The sequence below is a fragment of the Danio rerio genome, chromosome 24 (genome assembly GCF_049306965.1).
Source record: "Danio rerio strain Tuebingen ecotype United States chromosome 24, GRCz12tu, whole genome shotgun sequence".
In the NCBI taxonomy this organism is placed as follows: Eukaryota; Metazoa; Chordata; class Actinopteri; order Cypriniformes; family Danionidae; genus Danio; species Danio rerio.
In genome coordinates, this window is record NC_133199.1 from 12,152,501 (window position 1) to 12,177,500 (window position 25,000).

Here is a 25,000-nt window from a genome sequence, read left to right on the forward strand (position 1 = left end):
TGACAAAACAATCTGAATTTGAATTGTTTTTATTTGAATTGCTGACAATATGATTTAATAAATGGGGTGGCATGGTGGCTCAGTGATTAGCACTGTCGCTTTACAGCAAGAAGGTTGCTGGTTCAAACCCAGCTGGACCAGTTGACATTTCTGTGTGGAGTTTACATGTTCACGTGGGTTTCCTCCTGGTGCTCCAGTTTCTTCCACAGTCCAAAGACATGCGCTATAAGTGATTTGGATAAACTAAATTGAATGTAGCGTATGAGTGCATGTGTGAATGTGAGTGAATGGGTGTTTCCCAGCACTGGGCTCTGGCTGGAAGGGCATTCGATGCATAAAAGGTATTCTGGAAAAGTTGGTGGTTAGTACGGTGGCGAGCCCTAACAAATAAAGGATTATTCCAAAGGAACATTACTAACTCAGAGGTTACAGTACAGGTCAAAATCAGCCCATTATCCCTCAAAACAAAAGAAGAAACTAATTAAGTTTGATTAACAAATGAGATGTAATTGAAATAAATATATAAATTTGGTTCACAAAAGCATGCACAGTGGTTGGAGAATGACACTGAAACAACCTGGGGCCTCCTTTTGTGGTCAACATAGAATCAATCAGTCTTGGGAATGACAAATACATGTCATGCACAGTGATCAGAAGGATTTTGAAATTCAAATTCAAAACAATTTTGATAACGTAATATTCAGTTTTATAAATTACAATTGTCAATAATTAAAATTAACACAATTCAAATTCAGATTGTTTTGTCATATTTTAGGTTCTCCATACACTAAGAGCAGTACTAAGATTTGAGAGGGGGGTGGGGGGTATAAAAATATACTTATTTATTTCAGGAGTTTCCCTAAAAAAGATGGTGAAAGTAAACATTCACATGGATGAACAGCTGAAGATGGCTTGAGTGGACCAGTGGCAGAGAACATTTGTAACACATTTATAACTACACAAGCTAATTCTTAAAATATTTACATTTTCAAAAAGCAGTTTTCCAAAGCACTAGATTATTAGTAGCATGACAATATAACTTGTAAAGCTTGAATCAAATTGCATGATATCTTAAAATCAAAGTATATTCATATTTCAATGGATGAATATGATCAAGATCATAATGATACATGAATACATCAGGCACGAATGGAGAGAGGAGGGTAGAAGGGTTTGGGTAGTGAAATATGGAATGTGGGGAATTCTGGGGGGAGTTGCAGATGATAAGTGACTGTGTTGATCCTTTCGGTGACAGGGAAGAGATCAACAAATCTGGGACTCAGCTTCTTACAGGGCTGATGGAGACGCATATACCAAGTGGATAGCAATACTCTCTGACTGACTTCATAACGGAGCGTGACAATCAGCATAATTATTTTGTCTCCTTATAGCCCTCTGGAGATGTTTGTGGGTTGATTCCCATACCTTCTCGCTCTCCTGGAACCAGTGGTCAACAGCGGGGATATCCGTTGGTTCACCTGGCTAGAGCAATGGAGGGATCTGGAAGCCGAGCATTCACTGGAAGGGCGTGAGAGCAGTGGCAGGTTGAAGCAGGGAATTTTGCACATTCTCAACCCAGCACAACAACTGGTTCCAGGAGTTTTGGTGACTGTGGCAGAAGGTTCACAAGAACCATCACACTTCCTGGATCTTTCCGTTAGTTTCGGGGTGGTATCCCGAGGAAAAACTCATGGTCACACCTACGAGTGTAAAAAAGGATCTTTAGACTTGGGAGATGAACTGAGGACCTTGATCTGAAACAAGGTCTAGTGACTCATCTACTGTGGCTGGAGGGGTCTTCAACTCGAAGAGACTTACAATTAAGCTGGAAGGAATATTCGATTCAGGTTCACTTGAGTTTTCTTCTAGGCTATGAAGTCTGGAGAGGGCATCAGCTTTTGTATTTGTCTAAGCTGTAAGTGCCCGCCTCGCTTGTCTGGAATTCAGAAGTAGAACATTTTGCAGATACTGGAGATATTTATGATCTGTGAGTGGATGTTTTGACCCCTCCAACCAATGCCTCCAATCCAGGAGGGCAAGCTTGATGGCTAGAAGCTCACAATTTCCTACACTATAATTTGTCTCTGCTGGGCTGAACTTCCTGGAAAAGAAAGCACAGAGAAGGTGGTAACCCCTGCCAATGAGAAGGAATGGCTTCCGCTCTGGTGGTAAATGGGATGAGAGGGAGCTTTGGATCAGGGTAAAATACGAAGGGGGCCGGAGTAAAAACCTTCTTGAAGGTGTTAAATGCCTTCACAGCTTTTTCGGTCCAGACCAAACGCTTGAGCTTTCAGTAGAACTTGGAAAACCCAAGAAATTGCTGAAGTTCTTTATGGGTAGTGGGTTGTGGCCAAGAAGTGATGGCTTCCACCTTCTCCCTGTCTATCTTAATACCAGAAGCAGATATGACAAATCCCAAGAAGTGGATGGTCATTTGATGAAATTCTCAGCTTCGAGGGACAGGTTGTGATAGCGGAGCTGGGATAGGACCTCCGCTACATGTTTTTGATGTTCTCTCATGTTTTCAAATTTCTCATCAATATAGACTAAGACAGTCATGAACAGATTCACTTTCTATTATTCGAGGTCTAGCTTTGTGAAAATACTGGCTCCACGTGGTTGTTCAAGGGCTGTTGGGTGAGATATCGATGCAGTGACAAAGCCCCTCATACTTGGCAACAAAGAAAAACCTAAAGGGTGTAACCTTCGAATAGGGCTTCTTCTATGTACTCCTTCATGGCCCTATGTTCAGGAAGGGATAGGGGCACTGGCTCAAGTCAGTGGGTGGTTCTCTTGGGGCAAATATGTCGTGGAACTTCAGGTATAACAGGGGTATTCTTTCTGAACACAGATCTGCATGACATTCAATAGAAGTAGTACACAAAAACATGGAGATAATAGTTTTCTTTGAAAGGAACTCGTAAAAACATTTCTTTGTCAACTTTAGAATTTGCTCTATGCCCCAAGAGAGCACATGATCATGTTTTAGCAGCCATGGGCACCCTAAGATGATATCCACGGTAGACCCTTCCAGAACCAGTAACTCAATCTCCTCCTCATGAAGCAACACAATCTGCATATGAATGGAATTTCCCACTTGATTGATGTGATGGCCATTTATGGACTTTCCATTAATGAACTGGACATTTTTGCTTTCCTCTGAGGAACAGGTCTTGCAGTGGAGCTGACAGCAGAGAGTGCCAGAGATGAAATTGCCTACTGAACTGGAGTCAAGGAGTGCAACCACTGGAAGAGAGATGTTTGGTGCAGTAAGCGTCACAACGGTAGTGAATGATAGCATGTTTTCTTGGATAGCATGAATAGCACTCACTGTGGGATGTGCTGGATGAAAAGGGCATGATCCCTGGTCGAGGATCATAGGTTCTGGACTGGATTCTTGAAGGGTCAATTGAACAGGCTGATAGAGGAGTGGGTAACTGGTGAAAGCTGAATTCTCTCTGCTACAGGCTTCCATCCATGAGAAGCATCTGATTGTTAAAATAAGACCCTTGGGCCTCCACAATGGGTCTGTAAATTTTCAGCTCAAAATACACATCATATTTTTTATTAAACTGTTTTGAATATGGGAATTTTTAGCTCTAAACAGCCTGTAGCTGTTTTTGTTGCCTTTAATACAAATGAACTAGTTCTCCCTGCCCACCGTTCCCATGTGCCTGTTGTGTAGCCTTCTAATGCAGTGTCTCATATAGAAAAACAGCACAGGGACAGAAGAATTAAGCAGATCTCCCTTACTACAAGAAGAACTGTCCTAGCGCTTATTTGATGCATTTGTTGTGAAGTTAATTCAAGCCTTTCTGCAACGATGAGTCTCACACAATGTCATTACAAAGTTTACCCGCTATGAAGCTTCGTCTTTTAGAATTGTACTGACACATGGCTGTGGTGAGGAGTTACAAAGTGATTATACTGATCTTAGTTTATTACAAACATGCACGGTTTTAAAAAATGTTTTTAATCTTATAAAACTAATTTCTGAAGTGCAGCTGATCACAAAGAGGTAAAAAGATCTTCCAATCCCTGCATTAACATTCAGTGCAGGCATGTCATGTGACAACATTGTAGCACGATACCCTTTAAAAAAAAAAAAAAAAACTTGCATAGTGTATACTACTTTACACGATAATCATAAAAATCAAGTAGCCAGTGTGTACTGTATACTGGGCAGTAGGAGGTAAGCAAGTATGCCATTTCAAACACAGCCTAATGTTTTTGTCTCAGAATTATTCAAATATTTAAAAGAAGCAACTATTATTGTGAAAAGCACTAAAAAAATTTATAAACTTAAACATGAAAAGTATGTAAGATTGACACCCAGTGATTGATATAGGTATTACAGTTAAAATGAAAACATTCTTACAAATATGCAGATTGCCAGATATGACACCAACAAGAGCAAAACTGACTATTATGCCTTTACTGAGACAATACATGACAAATGAATATTTCCCATGTTAAAGGATTTTTTATCCAAACAAACACCTAAAATTTCTATTTTAAAAACAGTTTCTATTTCTCATGGCTGGAAAGCAGCATAAATGCCTGTGACAACAATCACTTGATGTACTAATTGTGTTTTTATTAGGGGTAAATGCTACGAATCCGAGCTTGAATATCATTTTATCAGACATTTATTGCTATACTTATAGCAGCAGCAGATATTTGAAACATTTTTTAAATTTAACCTTTAATAATATTAAAGATGTTTAATATGTATTCATTTTTGTTCTAAACATTATAATTTTTTTGTAGTGCAGTGCACTATTATGTGCTTCTGAATGGCTGTATTTGAATGTTTCTGTCGAGTTGTGTCTTGTGCAGGCAGTCAATTTGCTTGTCACTGCAATATTGTGGCATTGCATGCTGTTAGGAAATGGTGTTACAATGTATGCTGCTCAGCTAATGTTTACATTACATTTATTTTATTTGCTAATTAAAAAACTCCAAATGTGGATTTTTATACTTTGAAACTGCATCTAATTTCGGAGGCTGCTGCTGTCCTGCAGAAGTCACAATTTCAGCAGTACCTACATGCAGCAGTACAAGCAGCCTTCATGACTGAAATGAAATACAATGTGTTTTCCAAGAGTCGTTTTCACTTTTTGCACCATGCTGTTTAAATAGCAAATGCAATTCCGCTCATTCAGTATGTGCGCCCATAGGGGTTCTGGTCTAAAAAGGAGGCATATTAAAGGCTGATTTATACTTCTGCGTCAAACGCCGTCGTATGCTACGGCGCTGACGCATAGCCCTTCGCCGTGGCCATCGCCGTCACTGACGTGCACCTCTCAAAAAATGTAACTACACGTCGCAGCGACGCGTAGCGTAAGCTCTGTGATTGGTCGGCTTGGTAGCGCTGACGAGTCTGGGCGGGACCGAGAGCCGTGCGAATGGCGCGAGCGATTGTTATAAGTGTGGAGTCCTGTGAGTTTTGTGTTTACCTCATAGTTAAAGTTGTTGCACGTCCGCCGGTTCCTGCCTCATAATGAGCGAGTTTGAGCCACTTGTACATCCCTGCTGTTATGGATGGACACAATGCTGCATTTTTATTAAGAGAATTTATTTTTGAGGCTTGATGAATTTTAAATTTAATACACAAACATTTTTTTTTCTTTTGTTTTAGGAGAGGGCTGAGCTTAATCTTTGAAAGTTTTCTAATTATAAAGTTGTATTTTTCATTAGTGTGTTTATTTTGTACTTTCGCATCATAAGAAGCTGTTCAGTTCTGTAACTTATTGTGACAAAACTCTTCTGCCTGTCAAAATAAACAAATATCTTTAGCTTATTCCCGTTGTACCGTACCTGTATCGAACTATGACCCCAAAACTTAGGTATGTACCGAACAGTGACTTCAGTGTACAACTTCCTCACCTCAATCAACATGCCGATTGGGATTAGCTGAGGCTTATCAGGAGAGGTCAATATAAGGCACGACGCTGGAAGAAGTGAGATTAGCATGCTAAGGACTAAAGGCTTATGGTGTTCCCCTCTTCAGCCACCTCAAATCGGCACTTCACTACCCACATCAGACCTGCACAAACTGGGACTTTGGCTGCATGACAGACACTTCGCCCTTCACACCCTGCTCTTCTTTCACCCCCTCACTCTAAATCAACAGCCTGGGGATTTGACTGTGTCTTTATGTCTGTGTGATCTCTCACCCTCAACATCTGGTGGAGAATGCAGACATTGTGAGAGATCATACATGATACAAGTTACCATTAGACCCGTGTTTCCCCGTAGGATTCCATCTCTCTCTTTTTCTTTTCTCCCTCTCTTCAGACTGCTAGTAGTGAAGATGGAGAAGATGTTGCAACTTCTCAAGTCAAGGCAACAAGATCTCCTGGGTCAGCTAGTGGAGCATGAGAGAGCAGCACAGGTGGTCGATACAAAACGTGCTGGCAGCCAAAGAGGCATTCATGGGATAGAAAGCACTGGGTTCAGCTCCTCGCGCTGTTACTAATGAGGGGGGCCCAACGGTCTTATTACTCCCTCCAGCCCCAACTTGATAAGGATTGCACAGTGTTCAGGAGAGAGATTGTCTCATCTGAGCTAAACATGCGAGTTCCAGTAGTGGACATTTGATGGGTGCATGGATGCAAGCGGCAGACCTGCTGCATCATGTTTACGCCTGGCTGCTATTCGATGGACCATCCACCATCCAGGTCACTGAGAGAGTGGTGATTGACCACTGCTTTCAGGCACTGCCCTCCTGACGACACCGTCTGGGTATAATTAATACATTAGAATTATGGATTACATTAAAACTAACATAATGATACTGACTTACTTTAAGCAAATGTTTTGTATTTATTTTACTTAAACTTTAACAGGGTTTTTTTTTAAATTACTAACAATTTTTCTAATACTTAAAGTCCTTTTTCTAAACTCTTAACTTAGCAACACATCTGCATAACACAGTTTTACAAAGAGTTATTTTCTGGCAAAAACCACATATTATATGAATACAAACTCTTTGAAATAAATGTCAAAATGCTGGATTATATTTTTTGGTATATTTACTTTGGTATATAAATACTGGAGTATGACAAGATCTCCCATGACAAGATCTTGTAAGGTTTTAACCACCTTCAGCGCCTCATGGTTTTGCCATTGCATGTTGTGCGCTCACAGTTGAAAGAAACTCAACTTTGAGCAGAAAAAGTGCATTACGTCAGTCGCGTCTGTTTCATTCTCCAATCAAATGAACAGAGGTGGGTGAGTGCAGTGTATGTTTTGTCAAGACAACTACGTAGACTTCTGAAGATAGAGGAGAGTCTTGTGGTTGCTGTTTTGAGCTATCCAAGTTATGAGCTATTGACTCATAAATCTTGAATTCAAAATATTAATAAATATTAAAATTATGCCCAAATCAACAGCAGCACTCTAGCATAATTTCCAGCTGATTCAGTCGTTTCTGTACAGTGATGATGCTAGTCAGTAGAGTTCATAGATTAGCAGTGTTTGCATGTCCTTTACTGCATACAATTTTTTCACAATATAAATAAAGCAATTATTTTGCCAATATTTAAAATTAAATAAAAAATTTAATTTTCCATTTACATAGACTATTACCAAAATTGACCCTGTGAAGCTTTCAGACAGCTTAATTTTGTGTCCACAGTTACTGCTTTTGGATGTGGTTTGTCTTTCTTGGTGGTATAATTACATTATTTTGGATACTGTGCCTCTTGATACATCCTAAAGCCAGGTCACAGATGGTGACAGACGAGCTTATCGGTAGCTTCAATATACATGGCATGGATGATGTACTGGCTGCAAAAGGAGGTTTTACACCTAACCACACAGACTGTTGCAACCTCAAAGTGAAGCATTCTAGAAGGCCATGTGCATCCAAAGGTTCAAACATTGTATCAGGATGATAATGCACCAATACACTTGGCAAGACTGGTGAAAATACACAGCAAGACTTGTGACAATAAGCGATTTGATGAACATGAAAGTAAAGTTTCTCCCATCTCCCATGGCCAGCACAGTCACCAGATCTAAATATTTTTGAGCCTTTTGATGTTTTGGAGGAGCAAGTCAGTAAACATTTCCTCCACCAGCATCACTGGTCACTATTCTGCAAGAAGAATGGCTCAAAATCCCTCAAGCCACTGCACAGGATTTTTATCGGTCACTCCCAGGATGAATTGATGCTGTATTGGCTGCAAAAGGAGGCCCTACATTAGGGTTTCTCAATCATAATTCTGGAGGATGACAAGCTCTGCATAACTTCCATGTCTCCTTAACCAAACACAGCTGATTTAGATATTTAGCTCATTAGCAGAGACTGAAAGACCTGTAATGGGTGTGACAGATAAAAGAGACATCCAAATCATGTAGTGCTGGTGGTCCTATAACAATATTACATATATAATATTACGTAACATAATATAAAAAAAAAAACTAATTAAACACTGTTGAAAAAGTGCAAAATTAAAAAAAAAATCAAATTCAAAAAAGTCATCTTTGCTTTTAATCATAAGATTAAGATGGTACAGGATAAAATAGTTCATGGGAGCAGACCGGAGCGGAAATTAACCAATAGGAAAATGACAAAAAATAAATAAATACACTGCCATTTTGTAGTTTCCTTTTAATACAATTACAATGTAGTGTAATCAAAAAAAGAACAACATGACTGAGAAGCAATCAGTGCTGTAGGGAGCTAATGCCCACAGAAAAACTGAAAAAGTGAGAGGAAATGACATTTTAAATTAACAGAACTAAATGGAAAGTCGGAAATATTAATAAAGTTCATGAGAGTTACGCTGATAGCACGCTGTATGTTGCTTGTAAAACATACTTAACCTTAGTCAAGTACACCAGTGATTCAGGGACAAGCGGTCTGAAAAGGCACACTTGCAGGGCAAACTCAGGAAAGAATCAGTCAAGCACCTTTTCATTCTCAAGCAAAATTTGCCGACAAGTGTCCAGTCTCCTCTGACCGACAAAAATGTTAGGTTCAGTGTTTTCATCCAAAGTAAATAAAAAAATTATTGCATAATGTAATGTGTGTATTTATATAGCACATTTATCATGTATGGCCATACACCCAAAGCGCTTCACAATCATGAGGGGGGGGTCTCTCCACACCACGACGGCAGCCACAGGACAACGGCACCAGTGCGCTCACCACACACCAGCTATTGGCGGAGTGGAGAGACAGTGATAGAGTCAATTCGGTGGAAAGGGATGATTGGGAGACCATGAGTGAAATTGTAAGGGCCGATAGAGGGACTTTGGCCAGGACACCGGGGTTAAACCCCTACTCTTTCACAAGAAGTGCCATGGGATTTTTAATGACCACAGAGAGTCAGATGACCTCGGTTTGACGTCTCATCCGAAAGACGGCACCCACTGACAGTGTAGTGTCCCCTTCACTTTTACTGGGGCATTAGGACTAACACAGACCACAGGTTGAGCGCCCCCTGCTGGCCTCACTAACACCACTTTCAACAGCAACCTAGTGTTCCCTAGTGGTCTCCCATCCAGGTACTGACCAGGCTCAGCCCTGCTTAGCTTCAGTGAGTAACTGGTCTTGGGCTGCAGGTTGACATGGCTGTGGCCAAGTCTTATTTATTTTATTTCGGCTAGAATAAAAGCAGTTTTTAATTTTTTAGAAACCATTTTAAGGACAAGATTATTAGCCCCTTTAAACTAGATTTTATTTTTTATTTTTTTGCTAGTCTACAGAACAAACCATCAGTATACAATAGGGATGTAACGGTATCAGAATTTCACGGTACGGTAATACCTCGGTATGAATGTCACGGTACGGTATTTATTGAATCATTTACAGGAAAAAACAAAACTTATGAAAATACTCCAAAAAAGTGCCAAAAGTGTCAATGACATACAAATTAGCCATCTATCTGTAAGCTTTGAAACAGGAACTTCAATTTAAATAACAAAAAAATATTAAACCATGTAAAAAATAAAGTTTCAATTTAGTATTGTTGAAAACTCATCACATTCAACATTTAATCACACTCAGCCCATCTACCCAGATGAGAGCTCTGCTAGTCGGACTTCTCATCAAGCATCTCCCGCTGGATCTAATCTCACTATATTTATTAAACGGGATATTTCATTTATCTTGTTGTCTTTATCTAACGACATATTCCCTGACTTTGGTCATTGGAATCTATTACTTGTTCTCAGGTAACGTGTTTTGGCTGAGCGCAAAGATAAGTTAATGATTAATTTAACCACGTACATTCTGTATATTGACTGATCGCTTGCCTTTATTTCCTATAATGTATAAACTTATTGTATGTTATACTTTTAAAATGGCCATTATCGATTCTTAAAACTGATACTCAGCAAAAGAGAGGCTGTGTTTCGTATTTTCACTGAAATTGAAAGGAGGCAGTTGTTATCGGCTCCGTTTTGTTATAAATATCCACACAGTGAAGATGACGCTCATATATGCAGCACGACGCCTCAACATGTCTGCTGTCTAAGTTGCTAATATTAAAATGAAAATAGGCAGTTCCTTAAATCATGTTTACATTTTATTGTTGACAAAGTGAAACAACGAAGCCAGGGTGATGTGAATGAAGTTATAAAGTACACTGTTCCCTTTGAAGATTTACCCGTGTCCTCGGTATAATCTGCTTTTCCATATCAAACTGAGAAGAAGAGACTGCAGCCTTGATCAAACTTGCGAAGTCTGAACTTACACGGAGATAATGCAGGACTGAACTGTGCGTGTTAGGCTACTTAATATTCAGGAAAAGCCTTAATCAGAGAGGCGAATGTCTGCAGCCCCGCTTCCGTTTTCAGATGTCTCCGTTTTCCATCATCCACACTGATACGGAGCTGCAGCGTTTCAGAATGAAAACGGCCTCTCCAGCCGTGAAACCGTAAGTTTTACTGGATAGCAAAACTTATGCGTTTTCAAACTAAAACGCATTAGTGTAAACAGGGCCTTAGAGTTTTCCAGCTCTTTTCATCCCTGCTTCTAGCAGCACACTCCATTTCCGCATTACTGGATCTGTAGCGACAACAGACCGCAAGGGATGATGGTCAAGCATGGGCTGATGGCAATTGTAGTTTTCGCTACCTCCCGTTCGCTTCATTCGCCTGAGCAAATTTTCTCAGAAGACCTATAGTTTTACCGAGTCATGCGACTTCGGTAATATCGAAAAAAATTAATATTGCGGTATGACGGTATTTACAATACCGTTACATCCCTAGTATACAATAACTTGCCTAATTACCCTAACCTGCCTACCAAATTAACCTAGTTAAGCCTTTAAATGTTACTTTAAGCTTTATAGCAGTGTCTTGAAAAAATATCTAGTCAAACACTATTTACTGTAATCATGTCAAAGATAAAATAAATCAGTTATTATAAATGAGTTATTAAAACTATCATTAGAAAAAAATCTTATCTTTGTAAAACAGAAATGGGGGGGGGGGGATAAACCGGGGGTCTAATAATTCTGACTTCAACTGTATGTGAAGAGGGGGAAATTACACCCAAGCAATGCATGCAACTCTATTCTCATTACAAGACGTGTATTTGAATTGTTACATTATACAAAGTATTAGTTTTTTTTTTTTTTATTTCCAATCACTAACAACCATTGTGCAATGCTGATGCCACATTTTCGAAACTGTTCTCCCAGTCTGCATTGCCAACATGAAACTTGGCCAAACAGTTAAGTCACACAACTCATTCATTTCAACACAACAGTTTGACTTCATGTCACCGTTTCCCACTGGTTCGAAATGTACTTGTAGCCAGATTGAAACAGCTTTTACCCCATGGCACATAATTGGTCAACTACATGTGACAAACAAAAAAGGTGACTTTTAACAATATTTTTATATATGAATTTTATTTACACAATTTATTCCAAACAGAAAGAGTAAGACGATGTAAAAAAAAGACAATAAATATCAACGCTGGCACTGCTTATCAGAGCAATTTAACTTTCTGGGCTTTTTTAAAGAAGAGCTGCAAAAATGCATAAAGTACTAACATATATTCTTTTCAATTTTGGCCCTTAGCAACAATTATAACAGACAAATAAAAAAAATGTTTCTTTTTGATGGGTTAAAGTAAAATAGAAAAAAACAGTTACGATACATAAAAAAGAAGAAGAAATTCTCTATTTTACTCTAACTTCTATGCCATTTAAGAGCCATGTGCAGCCACAGACAGGTAAAATCTGCTGCTGGTGCTGAAAGATTGGCCAAAGTTTGCATACAAGCATGACTGACCTATTGTGGTGCGCAACAAAGTGTGCAAATATTTTCATGAAAGCATTTACAGTTTTGTGCACAGTCAGCTGGGGAGTCAAGTAAAAGTATAGTAAATGGGGCTTAAAGAAATTGGTAAACAGTAATGCAAACACACATATAACAATTCATGACAGCTATAGAGAGTGAAAGTGAATACCAGAAATATTAGGAGATTTAGAAATCAGAATGGGTTACATTTTTTTAAGCCCCAAAAAGAGGACATGTCTAGGAAAAAGAGGACGAATGGTCACCCTAAGTGTCTCGTACTACTTACAGAACAAGAAAAATCAAACGTGTAGTGTCAGAGATTTTCCACTGGTTTAAAGACAGATGTTTTCATTATTCTGTGAAAGAATAATAATTGTAACAAAGTATAAATAAAACACTTTCCCACCAAATATACATGGGCAGCCATTAATGTAATTGGGTGGCCTGTATGCCAAAGTTTCTATCAATGGTAAATAAGGTCAAGACCAAAATTATTTAGACCTTAGCAAATACTGACTTAAAGTTAGTTTTATTCAACAAGCATTTTTTTGACACAGGGTTCTCCCAAAAGACAATGTATAACGGGCAAATATTTAGTGCTAATATTTCAATGATTTTCTCGCATACTGTCTAAAGTGATGACAAAACAGGTGATTTTGCTGACATTTCCCAGTATTTCGCTGTTGCAATCAAGAGATCACAACAATTATCCCAGAAAAAGACAAAGCAGTGCCAATACTACTAGAATACTGTTGCGTTTGCGATAAAGAAAAACGCTAAACACATGCAGACATTTCTTCTTTCTTTTTACTGAACTGGTTAGCAGTAACTAAAACAGGAGACACATTACAAACAAGCATAAGGCCAACCAAAAAAGCAACTCGGGGTTGTACAAAGATTGGCCAACACAAAATATATACATTCCTAATATGCGAGTCCCATCTCACACTCAAAACACTACAGTTATATGTTATAAATACAGAACTGAAACATACAAAAGAAAGAGATCGTCTTAGAATGCTATTTACCCGTTTAATAAAGATTTGATCAGCTGTAGTTAGAAATCATGCGGATTTATACTCTAAGGGCTTATTATCCATTCTCTGTCGCCATATTTTGGATGAACAACGTCAACTGTCTTTGATCTGCTCAAAGACAGGCTAATGGCCGCCGACAAGCTGTCTCTCAGAAATTATTTATTTATCCATTCATCACGGGCATAAATCCTGGGGGGGACGGGGGGGCATGTGTATAAATTTGATAAATTGTGCTACAGGCAAATAAACTTGCCTGGCAGTGTCATGTATTGGATAAAATGACAGAGAAAATGGACATAAGATTTTTTACAGTTTTCAGTGCAGCTAAACACCAAGTACAAAAAGTTTACATATTAAGCAATTTGGCTTTCAGAATGAGTGCTTATGAAAATACTAATGTCACAATATCAATCACAGGCAAAGGAGAAAGAAATGATTGAGGAACAGGCAGAGCCCTCTCAGAAATAATAAATATTTAAAATAGGCAAAATCCTTATACATAAATTGCATAGTTGCAATCGAAACAACTACAATCTCGACTAAAAACGCCTCAAAAGTTCATTATGTTTTTTTTTTTTTCTTCAGGAGAAAGTCTTATTTGTTTTATTTCGGGTAGAATAAAAGCAGTTTTTAATAAAAAATAATAATAATAAGGACAACATTATTAACCCCTTTATGCTAGTTTTTTTTTTTTTTTTTTGCTAGTCTACAGAACAAACCATCATTATACAATAATTGCCTAATTACCCTAACCTGCCTAGTTAACCAAATTAATCTATAGTTAAGCCTTTAAATGTCAATTTGAGCTGTATAGAAGTCTCTTGAAAAATATTTAGTAAAATGTTATTTACTGTCATCATGACAGATAAAAGCAATTAGTTATTAGAATGGAGTTATTAAAACGTTCGAGGTTACAGAAGTAACCCTTCATTCCGCGAGGAGGGGAACGGAAGTGCTATAAGTGGATTTGATCTTGGAAAATCCATGGATGGGAGGATTCGGTTCAGAAGCCGCTTGTCTGAAAGAGTATTGAACAGGCCAATGAAAGCAATGAATTAGCAGCGTAGGCTTGCGCAGGTGTGCTTCATTGCCAATTATCCCAGCATATAAGCACACCTGGAGCAAGCAAACGCCATCCTTTTAAGCTGAAGAGACTTTCTAACAGCTAAGGGACAGTCATTATGGCGACGGAGTATAGCACTTCCGTTCCCCTCCTCTGGGAACGAAGGGTTACTTCTGTAACCTTGAACGTTCCCCTTTGGTTGGGGAACTTCAGTGCTATAAGTGGATTTGATCTTGGAAAATCCACGTATGGGAGAACTATGGAAAACGCTATAATGACTGCATCTTACCAACGCCCCCAATGAGGGGATAGTCAATCAAGCGTGACGCACCCACATCATGGGAGGTGCGGTCCTCCAACGTGTCCCTGGCCCTTATTAATCCCAGATCAACAGAAGTTTTACGGATTTAGATATATTTTTTGGGAAGTCGTGAGCGTCTAGATAATTCTAGGAAAATACGACAGTACGGAAAGCGTACTACGTGCAATCCCGATAGGGAGGACGATGCGGAGGCCATTCGCTACCCAAGGGGGGAGAAAGATGGCAGAATTTACATATGGACTAGCCCTAAGAAGGGGAAGTGCGTATAGAAAAAGTGGTTAGCAGAGAGGGTAGACACAGGTCCACCCAGAGGGGGGACTTAACCGTGGCGGAATAAGCATATGGGATCGCCTAGTGGGGATCACGCATAGCAGGCACCTATACCCAAGACGCGGGCTGACCAGCGGGCAGACCAACAAAGTAGTGGGCCAGCAAGTGACTCCTCCGCTGAGTCAGTGCTGGGGGCCACGGAGGAATCTGCTAGGCTCACCTGACGGGGAACTTTACTGACAGATAATGTGTCAATGTCTCTGTGTTAGGGAGAATGGCGCAGCAAGCGTGTTTCAATACCCTACTGAGTTGTTTCCTCAATCACCAAAGGGTTACCTAATAACCTTGAGGAAACCGACTATACAAAAGGATGCAATGCTCCGAGTGGAGTGTGCACGCACTCCCGGGGGACACGGCTCACCTCTGCTCGAATAAGCGAGTGAAATGGCATCCACAATCCAGTGGGATAATCTTTGTTTCGATACGGCACTTTCCTGCTGCCGACCGCCATAACAGACAAAGAGCTCCTCAGATGATCTAAAGTGCTGAGTACGGTCCACATTAATGCGCAGTGTGCTAACTGGACAGAGTAAGGAAAGGGCTGGGTCTGCCTCCTCCGGGGGCAGCGCTTGCAGGTTCACTACCTGATCTCTAAAGGGGCTGGTAGGAACCTTGGGCACATAACCCGGGCGGGGTCTCAGGATAACGTGAGAGAAATCCGGCCCGAATTCCAGGCACGAGTCACTGACCGAAAATGCCTCCAGGTTCCCGACCCTCTTGATGGAGGCCAACTCGACCAGACAGAAATCATCTTAGAAATACTGAATCGAGTGGCCCAAAGGGATCTGCGCATTAACTCGGGAAAACGAGGGCGAGATCCCAATAGGGCATGAGAGGGGGGCAGGATGGATTAATTCGCCTAGCACCTCTGAGGAACCGATGATGAGGTTGTGCTTTCCCACGGTGCCGCCAGCTACCGCGTTATGATAAGCGGAGATGGCGGCCACGTAAACCTTGAGAGTGGAGGGTGACAGCCTGCTGTCCAGCTTCTCTTGGAGAAAGAGAGCACAACACTGATCTGGCAATTTCGGGGGTCTTCTCTGCGAGAGACGCACCATTCAGTGAATAGACTCCACTTCAGGGCGTAGCCTGGGCTCTAGCCTGAGTGATGGTATTAACCACAGCACTCGGTAGGTTACCTAAGTCTTCCTCGCGTCTAGGGACCACACGTGGAGGTTCAAAAAATCAGGACTAGGGTGTCAGATGGTGCCCTGTCCCTGAGAGAGTAAGTCCTCTCTCACAAGGGATCTGCCAGGGGAGGGCCATTGCGAGGAGGGAGAGCTCTGATATCCAGGTCCGGTTGGGCCAGAGAGGCGCAACTAGCAGAACCTGTTCCTCGTCCTCCCTGACCTTGCACAGAAACTGCGCGAGCAGGCTCACTGGCGGAAACGCATACTTGCGCATGCCCCAAGGCCATCTGTGGGCCAGGGCATCCATGCCGAGTGAGCCCTTGGTCAGGGAAAAAAACAACTGGCAATGAGCGTTCTCGGGGGGAAGCAAACAGATCGATCTGGGTTTCCCCGAATCGCGTCTATATCAGCTAAACAGACTCGGGGTGGAGTCTCCATTCTCTAGGGCGTATCTGCTGCCGTGAGAGTGCATCAGCTGCACGGTTGAGCGTGCCTGGAACGTGAATGGTGCGCAGCGTTTTCAGCCGCGGGTGACTCCAGACTCCTCTTTTTTTAGGTTGACCTGAAGCCCCAATAGGCGGAGATGCAGAAGCAACTTGTCTCTGTGCATAATCAATTGCTCCTGCGAGTGGGCTAAAATCAGCCAGTAGTCGAGATAATTGAGTATGCGGATGCCCGCGAGCCGAAGGGTCGCTTAGGCACCCTCCGCGAGTTTTGTGAAGACCCACGGAGACAGAGAGAGCCTGAAGGGGAGGACCTTGTATTGCCACGCTCGACCTTCGAACGCAAACTGCAGAAATTGGCGGTGGCGTGGAAGAATGGAGACATGGAAGTACGCGTCCTTCAGGTCTATGGCTGCAAACCAATCCCGAGGACGAATGCATTGGAGAATGCGCCTCTGCGTGAGCATTCTGAATGGCAGCTTGTGCAGACAGCGGTTCAAAATGCGCATATCTAGGATTGGACGTGACCCACCGCTCTTTTTGGGTACGATGATGAATGGGCTGTAAAACCCACTCTCCATCTCGGCTGGAGGAACTGGCTTGATTGCATCCTTCGCCAGGAGGGCAGCAATCTCCTCTTGCAAGACAGGGGCGGACAGGGAGTTGACCCAGGTGAAATACACGCCTGTCAACCTGGGGGGACGCTTCGCGAACTGAATCGCGTAACCAAGTCTGATTGTGCGTATGAGCCACCGCGAGGGGCTGGCCAGCGCTAACCAAGCAGGCAGAGCCCTCGCTAATGGAGTCATCGTTACAATCACTGATGTACCAGTGGTGGGACAGCGCGGAGTGGGTGTGCTGATCCGGGGAGCGTGAGGGTCCCGCGGAAGAGCTGAAGGAGAGCGATTCACTTTGGCTCCGCACCCTGACTCCGAAGAGGGGGCTGGAGGGCTGAGGGAAAGGAGACCGTCACCCCAGTGCTCGTGAGCCACTGGCGTAGCACGTAGAACCTGCGAGCTAGAAAGCAGCACATCCCGGACTGGCAAGGTTCATGCTGTCACATCCGGGGAAGGGGAAAAGTGCTCTTTCATTGATGTTTTGGTGGCACTGAAAAGTACCGTTGGAATCGGGGCCTGCCATCCAGCGGGGAAAGAGCAAGTTTCCTCTTCTCCGCATGGCCTGTCTCAGGGACGCTTTGCGGTCCGTTTACCGGACTTAACGGCGCCCTGGGCAGGGGGGCTGCCTGCTTTCGAGGTGTAAGCCGGCGCCCTCGGCGAGGAGCAGTGGAGGTGGATGGCTCGGCGGGCGGAGCGGGCTTACGACCGCGCCGATAGATGACATTACCCTTCGCATCCGACTGCTCTTTCACCGCCTTGAATTCTTGGGTGAATTTACCGATGGTGTCGCTGAACAGGCCAGCCTGGGATATGGGCGAGTCAAGAAAGCGAACTTTGTCAACATCGCGCATATTGGCCAGGTTCAGCCAGAGGTGGCGTTCCTGAACCACAAGTGTGGACATCGTCCTCCCCAGCGCACACGCGGCGGACTTAGTAGTCCGAAGAGCATAGTCGGTCGCGGTGCGCAGCTCATGTAGTAAGCCTGGGTTAGACCTGCCCTCGTGCAGCTCGGCCAGCGCCTGCGCTTGGTAGTGCTGGTAGGTGGCCATCGCGTGAAAGGCGGAAGCAGCCTGGCCCGCAGCCTTGTAAGCTCTGGCTCCGAGGGAGGCAGACAACCTACAGGCTTTGGATGGGAGACGGGGCAGACCCCGCCACGTAGGGGCGCCACACGGACAAAGATTGACCGCGATAGCGCGCTCCACTGACAGGATCACCTCATACCCCCTGGCAGCTCCGCCGTCAAGGGCAGTGAGGGCCGAGGGACACGCAGCACGGGCAGAGAAAGGTGCCCTCCAAGACTGCGTGAGCCTACTGTGCACTTCCGGGAAGAAGGGGACGAGAGGCTTCGAAGGCTTCGCCTTCTGGTCCTCCACGTAGCACCCATCTAGTCGGTCTGGCCGCGGAGCTGGGGAATGAACCAGCTCCAACCCCACGGCCGAAGCAGCCCGGGAAAGCACGGCTAACATGCCCGCTTCAGGATCCATTTTGACGGCGCTCACCTGCCTGGAGGGGGCGAGTGGGTCAGGATCGTCGTCAGACAGTGAAAGCCCACTCTCCGATGCCGCGGAGGACATCTGATCTCTGGTGTCAGTGAGCGTGAGAGCTACCATCTGGTTGGACGGATCACTCCCACTGTCAGAAGCTTGGATGGAGCGCTTTGAGGAACGAGAGGTCCGCGAGCCCTTGGGCGGCGGATTATCTCCCACTGGAACCCTCAGATCTGCCCAAGCGCCCGCTGCAGAGCAGGAGGCAACTGGGGTGGCTCGCTCTCTTACGAAAGTTAGCTGCGATCTTAGCTGTGCAACGGTCATGGCATCGCAATGACGACATGAACCGCCCGCGAACACCACATTAATATGCTGGACCCCCAAACATGTAATGCAATGATCGTGTCCATCATCCGGAGCCAGGAAACCCCCTCATCCAGAAACGCACAGTCGGAGTGCCATTCTGAAAAGGACGAGCTGCACGACTGTGTTGCTCTTTTAGGAAAGTTTGCAACAATACGCACCGCTCTGGAGGACCAGACCCAAAGAACCGCAGGCAAGGGAGAAACCCAGCTCGACCGTCTGCCGCCGCGAAAACCCACTCTGGACCGGGAGACACTCGTTCGCTCTGAAGTCGCTGAATCAGCAGGAGGAACCCTCATCGACTCGATTGGAAAGACTCTGAAGCTAAAAGGATGGCGTTTGCTCGCTCCAGGTGTGCTTATATGCTGGGATAATTGGCAATGAAGCACAGCTGCGCAAGCTTATGCTGCCAATTCATTGCTTTCATTGGCCCGTTCAATACTCTTTCAGACAAGCGGCTTCTGAACCGAATTCTCCCATACGTGGATTTTCCAAGATCAAATCCACTTATAGCACTGAAGTTCCCCAACTGAAGGGGAACTACTATGTTTAGAAACGTGTTGAAAACAATCTTCTCTCTGTTAAACAGATATTGGGGAAAAATGAATAATTCTGACTTTAATTGTGTATGTATGTATGTGTGTGTTTGTGTGTGTGTGTGTGTCAGTTGAAGTCAGAATTTTTAGCCCGCCTTTGAATTTTTTCTTCTTTTTTAAATATTTCCTAAAGGATGTTTAACAGAGCAAGGAATTTTTCACAATATGTCTGATAATATTTTTTGCTCTGGATGAAGTCTTATTTGTTGTATATCGGCTAGCATAAAAGCAGTTTTTTTTTTTTAAACAATTTTGGGTTAAATATATTAGCCCCTTTAAGCAATTTTTTTTTCAGATAGTCTACAGAACAAACCACTGTAATACAGTAATTTGCCTAATAACCCTAACTCGCCTAGTTAACCTAATTAACCTAGTTAAGCCTTTAAATGCCACAATATCTAGTAAAATATTATTTACTGTCATCATGACAAAGATAAAAGAAATCAGTTATTAGAAATTAGTTATTAAACCTATTATGTTTGGAAATGTGTTGAAAAATGTTCTCTCCATTAAACAGAGATTGGGAAAAAATTAACAGGGGGCTAATAAATATATATTTAATTATAATTGTTTTTATTATAATTTTTATGTTTGTTTGTTTTATATAGTTTTTATCAGGTTCACTGAGTTTTGATAGACTATAAAATATTATAGAGTTTGTGTTTATTTAAAATAATGGTTTTGGTGAGATTGGAGAGACTTTTTAAAGCGTTAAACAAACTGATCCTAAAAGCACCTTTAACAGGGAGTATTACAGAATGTACCTTTTATTTTTAAGCTTAAATTAATTTTGAAGTGTAATTTAAAAAAATTTTCCGCTGTCTTGAATGTGCCAACGGATGACTGACAAAAATGAAAATTGCAAACATAATACTTTGCAGTATATGTGAAAATCACAGTTTAAATTTTTTGCAAACTATGCAAGTTAGAGAGGCAAGCTTTGGATTGTGCAAAAAAAATTTATTAAATAATGTGTATATATATATTGTATATATATATATATATATATATATATATATATATATATATATATATATATATATATATATATATATATATATATATATATAAAATAAAAAATGAACAAAAAAAATGTAATTAATATGATCTTCAAGAATTGGCTTATGATCTTGTCGACATCACACATTATAAGGTCTCTTGCTATGCACCTTAGACAGAAACACTTAGCATGCCTGATCTACCCCTGCAGTCTTCAGCTGAGATGTCTCTACAGCCTCCACTGGAATCAGGAAGGACATATGATCATATGGTGGGTGATCAGAGACTCATGACCTCCAGGCAGAAATAAAAAGTAAAAGAAGAAAAAGGTAAATCAGAAATATCAAAATTGTGAGTAATTAAAATAAGTATTATCAGATGCTGTTGCAGAAACATATAAAGTATAAACGAAATATATAAAGTATAACCCTAACATATAAAGTATAAACACAAAGTAAATATGTTACTTTGTCATATATTTTGGAGTTTTCTTTACTGCCATGATATGTTTAAGCATTTGGGGAAAAAAAGATAAGAAAGGTTCATAATTTGATATAGGGTAATCTTATCTGAAAAGAAAATTTAAGTACCCACATTAACTTGACTGAATATTTTGAGAAAACAACATGAAATGTATCAATGGAATGATCACAACAGAGAGATGTGTTAACCCACTAACTGTGATTATTATAAAATTATCGATTTTTATGTCATGCCAAAAATCTTTTTTTTTAATAAATATAAAGTTCCATTTGCATATTTTGTTAATTTCCTACACTCAAACTCAAAACTGTATTTTCATGAGTGAATGCAACAATTTGGAGTACTTCATTGGCACAAATTGAAATAAAGTATTTAGTTTTTTGCAGTCTCAGATTAAAAATTTCCAAATAGCCAAATAATGTTCTATCACATTTCAAATGTCAATGGAAAGATTATTTATTCAGCCATGACGGCAAAGATAAATCACTATTTATACACTATTACAAATTGTTGTTTTTATATTACCATAGGACATATTTACAGTATAGTGTAGTAAAATGTTTTTAAAAAATAATAAAACAATTGAAGTGATCTTTTAAATTCTGACATAAGGCTTCAAACTTAACTATATAGAAAGAAAGAAAGAAAGAAAGAAAGAAAGAAAGAAAGAAAGAAAGAAAGAAAGAAAGAAAGAAAGAAAGAAAGAAAGAAAGAAAGATTACAATAAACAGGTCAACTCAAAAAAAAATATATATAAACAAATATATGGAAACAAGTCACTGTTGTCATATTTTGGTTTTGTAGACAATACGGAGGACATTTCTGTCATTCAATAGTATACCATACCAAGTCAATGAACATGCTCATACCCTTTCCTTCTGTGAGACCGGGAATCAGTGGTGACAAGCTAGGGCTCCAAAAACACCCTTCTATACTATATCTCCCTTCTGCTTCCCTCCACTCCAATATATCCTTGAGGGAACTAGTCTGTAAAACTTTACCTCCACCCCCTCCCTGTGTCTTTGCTCAGAAGGAGCTGGTCTTTGTTCAGAAGGAGAGGGACCACTAATAGCCTCTGCCTCCCCTTCAAGGCTCCCTGTAGAGTATTGTTAAAACAAAAAAACAAAAAAAAAAACTCTACCCCTAAATCATCCCCACCCCCTTCCCCAAAACTCCCACTCACAACTCCTTGCCCATGCCCAGTTTGCCAGCACAGTTTGCATGAGAAAAAGTGATTAGTCTTTAGATGCTGGGGGATTGGGGTCTTTTAAGCCCATCTAAAATATACTCATAGTTGAGTCTCATCTTTTTTTCTTTTTTTTCTGTTAAATAGGGACATTATTTATCCCAGGGACCAGAAAGGCAAGGGCTTTGACATTTACTTTTAAATACCATGAGAAGACAATGGCAAAGAAGTGTTGTACTTATGATATTATACAGTAAATGGGTAAAATATGATAGGTTTATTTTTAATACAGACAATAATATGTTTGTGTGTGTGTGTTTGTGTGTCCCTCATCCCCCCCTCTCTCTCTCTCTATTGTACATATATATATATATGTATATCTATATATATATACATATAAGTACAATAAGTACAATAGAGAGAGAGAGAGAGGGGGGGGGGGGGATTTAAATTGGTGTATGTATGTATCTGTATGGATATAGGAACATAACCACTTTTTTTTATAAGTCTGGTGTTAAATCATACTGAACGTTTACTATTTTAGGTCTGTTAGGATAACCTAAATCATTCATAGATTTTTAGTATCATTTCATAAATGCCAGAATAATGAGATTATTTAAGAGAATTTTTTAAATTAATTTCTAGACAGTCAAATGTTTACATTTCCTTGGTATTTTTTAGCTTTGCTTTTAAACTGTATAACTTTGGTCAAGTGTTTTAGGTATCCTTCCTAAAGTTCCTAACTGGTGTAACTGAGTCAGATTTGTAGGCTGTCTTGCTCACACAAGTTTTTTTTAACTCACACAAGACCAAAAATTTTCTACAGGATTGCGATCAGGGCTTTGTGATGGCCACTCCAAAGCATTCACTCTGTGGTCCTTAAAGCACATTTTAACTAATTTGGCAGTATGTCTTGGTCATAGTCTGTTTGGAAGACCCATTTGTGTTTTAATTTCCTGGCTGATGTCTTGAGATGTTATTTCAACATAATGTTCTTTCTTCATGATGCCATCCATGCTGTGAAGTGGACCAGTCCCTCCAGCAACAAAAAAGCCCACAACATGATGCTGCTGCCTACATACTTCACAGTTGGGATGGTGTTCCTAAGCTTGTAAGCTTTTCCCTTTGTCCTCCAAATGTAACACTGGTCATTATGGCCAAACAGTTCAATCTTAGTTCCATCAAACCACAGGACATGTCTCCAAAAATTTGTTTTGTTCCCAGTGTAATTTAGCAAATTGTGATATGGCTTTTTTGTTGATTCTGGCTTGTTGATTTTTCTATGTTGTCATAGAAGGAAGCAGTGTGTTTGAGGTTTTCCTTAAATACTAGTCTACAGTTGTGCCTCCAATTAACTAAAATGTTGTCATTTAGCCAATCAGAAACTTCCAAAACCTTCATCATCTGAGCATAAAAATTGTATTGTATGTAAACTTGCCTTTCAAGAATTGGTAAAGCAATTTCTCAAAAAAAAAATATCTTTCATTATTCTGCTATTAGGAATGAAAGAAAATAATTTGATAATCCTAACTTACCTAAAAAAGAAAAAGTTTGGTGACAATATCATCTGACTTTTTTTTTTAATGGTTATGTCCCTTTTCATACAGTTGAAACCAGAGGTTTACATACACTGTGTATGTAAACCTCTGGTTTCAACTGTATATTTAAATCAAGTCGATGTCACAGACACTGAAATATATAAAAAGGTTGGGCAATGAAACTGAAACACTGCCCAATTTAGTGTTAGAGGTTTCATAGTTAATGCAAGTAGCCTGGTGGCTAATTTACACTGATTGCTCATTGCACCAGTAAAAGCAGAGTATGAAGGTTTAACTAGCAGTGTATTAGCACAGTTTTGCTTAAAAAAAATTGCAAGGTACTCAAGATTAAGGGTGACACATCAGAGTTCAAATGAGAACAAAATGAGAACAAATTGTTGGTGCACGACTCACTTGTGCATCAAGAGCTATAGTATTCAGAATAATGCTAACATACCACCAAGGAGGACAAATCACATTCAACAGAAGTTACTGTGGAGTAGACGCAAGAGGAAGTTGTCTAAAAGAGATGCCTAAGTGTTAAACAGGATTGCATGCAAAAAACATAACCACAGCTGGCCAACATACTACAGAATTGAATGTGCACCTAAACAAATCCAGCTAGCAGCTGAAATCTTCATCTGTGGACAATGGGAAAGATGTATTGTTTTTTTTCATGTGTCCACCTTTACTATCTTCCCCACATCTAGGAGTGTTACGGTGTGGAGAAGCCCCAAAGAATTGTACCACACAGCCTGTTGCATGCACATACTGAAGAATGGGGTTGGATCAGTGATGTTTGGAGTGCAATATCATGGCATTGCCTAGGCCCAATAATTGTGCTGTATGGGCGAGTCACCGGCAAACACTACCAAACAATTCTGGAGGGCCATATGCACCTAATAGTTCAAACATTGTATCCTGAAGGCTGTGCGGAGTATAAGGATAATAATGCACCAATACACACAGCAAGACTGGTGACATAGTGGTTTTATGAACATGAAAGTGAAGTTGAACATATCCCATGGACTGCACAGTCACCAATTCGACTTTGGGGTGTTATGGAGGAGAAGTCTGGAAATGTTTTCCTACACCAACATCACGTAGTGTACGCGCACACACACACACACACACACACA

The 25,000-nt window shown here is 41.0% G+C and overlaps 2 protein-coding genes across 2 annotated transcripts in view; both read right to left on the reverse strand.

Annotated features, from left to right (window-relative positions):
• gli3 (GLI family zinc finger 3) overlaps window positions 1-25,000 on the reverse strand; it is a 295,055-nt gene that overhangs the window by 265,296 nt on the left and 4,759 nt on the right.
• LOC141380829 (uncharacterized) lies at window positions 11,605-19,089 on the reverse strand. The gene is made up of 2 exons (XM_073941607.1): window positions 14,548-19,089; window positions 11,605-14,229 (listed from the first exon to the last, which is right to left on the reverse strand). Exon 1 carries the CDS (start codon window positions 19,018-19,020, stop codon window positions 17,680-17,682), a length of 1,341 nt encoding a protein of 446 aa, XP_073797708.1. The 5' UTR covers window positions 19,021-19,089; the 3' UTR covers window positions 11,605-14,229; window positions 14,548-17,679.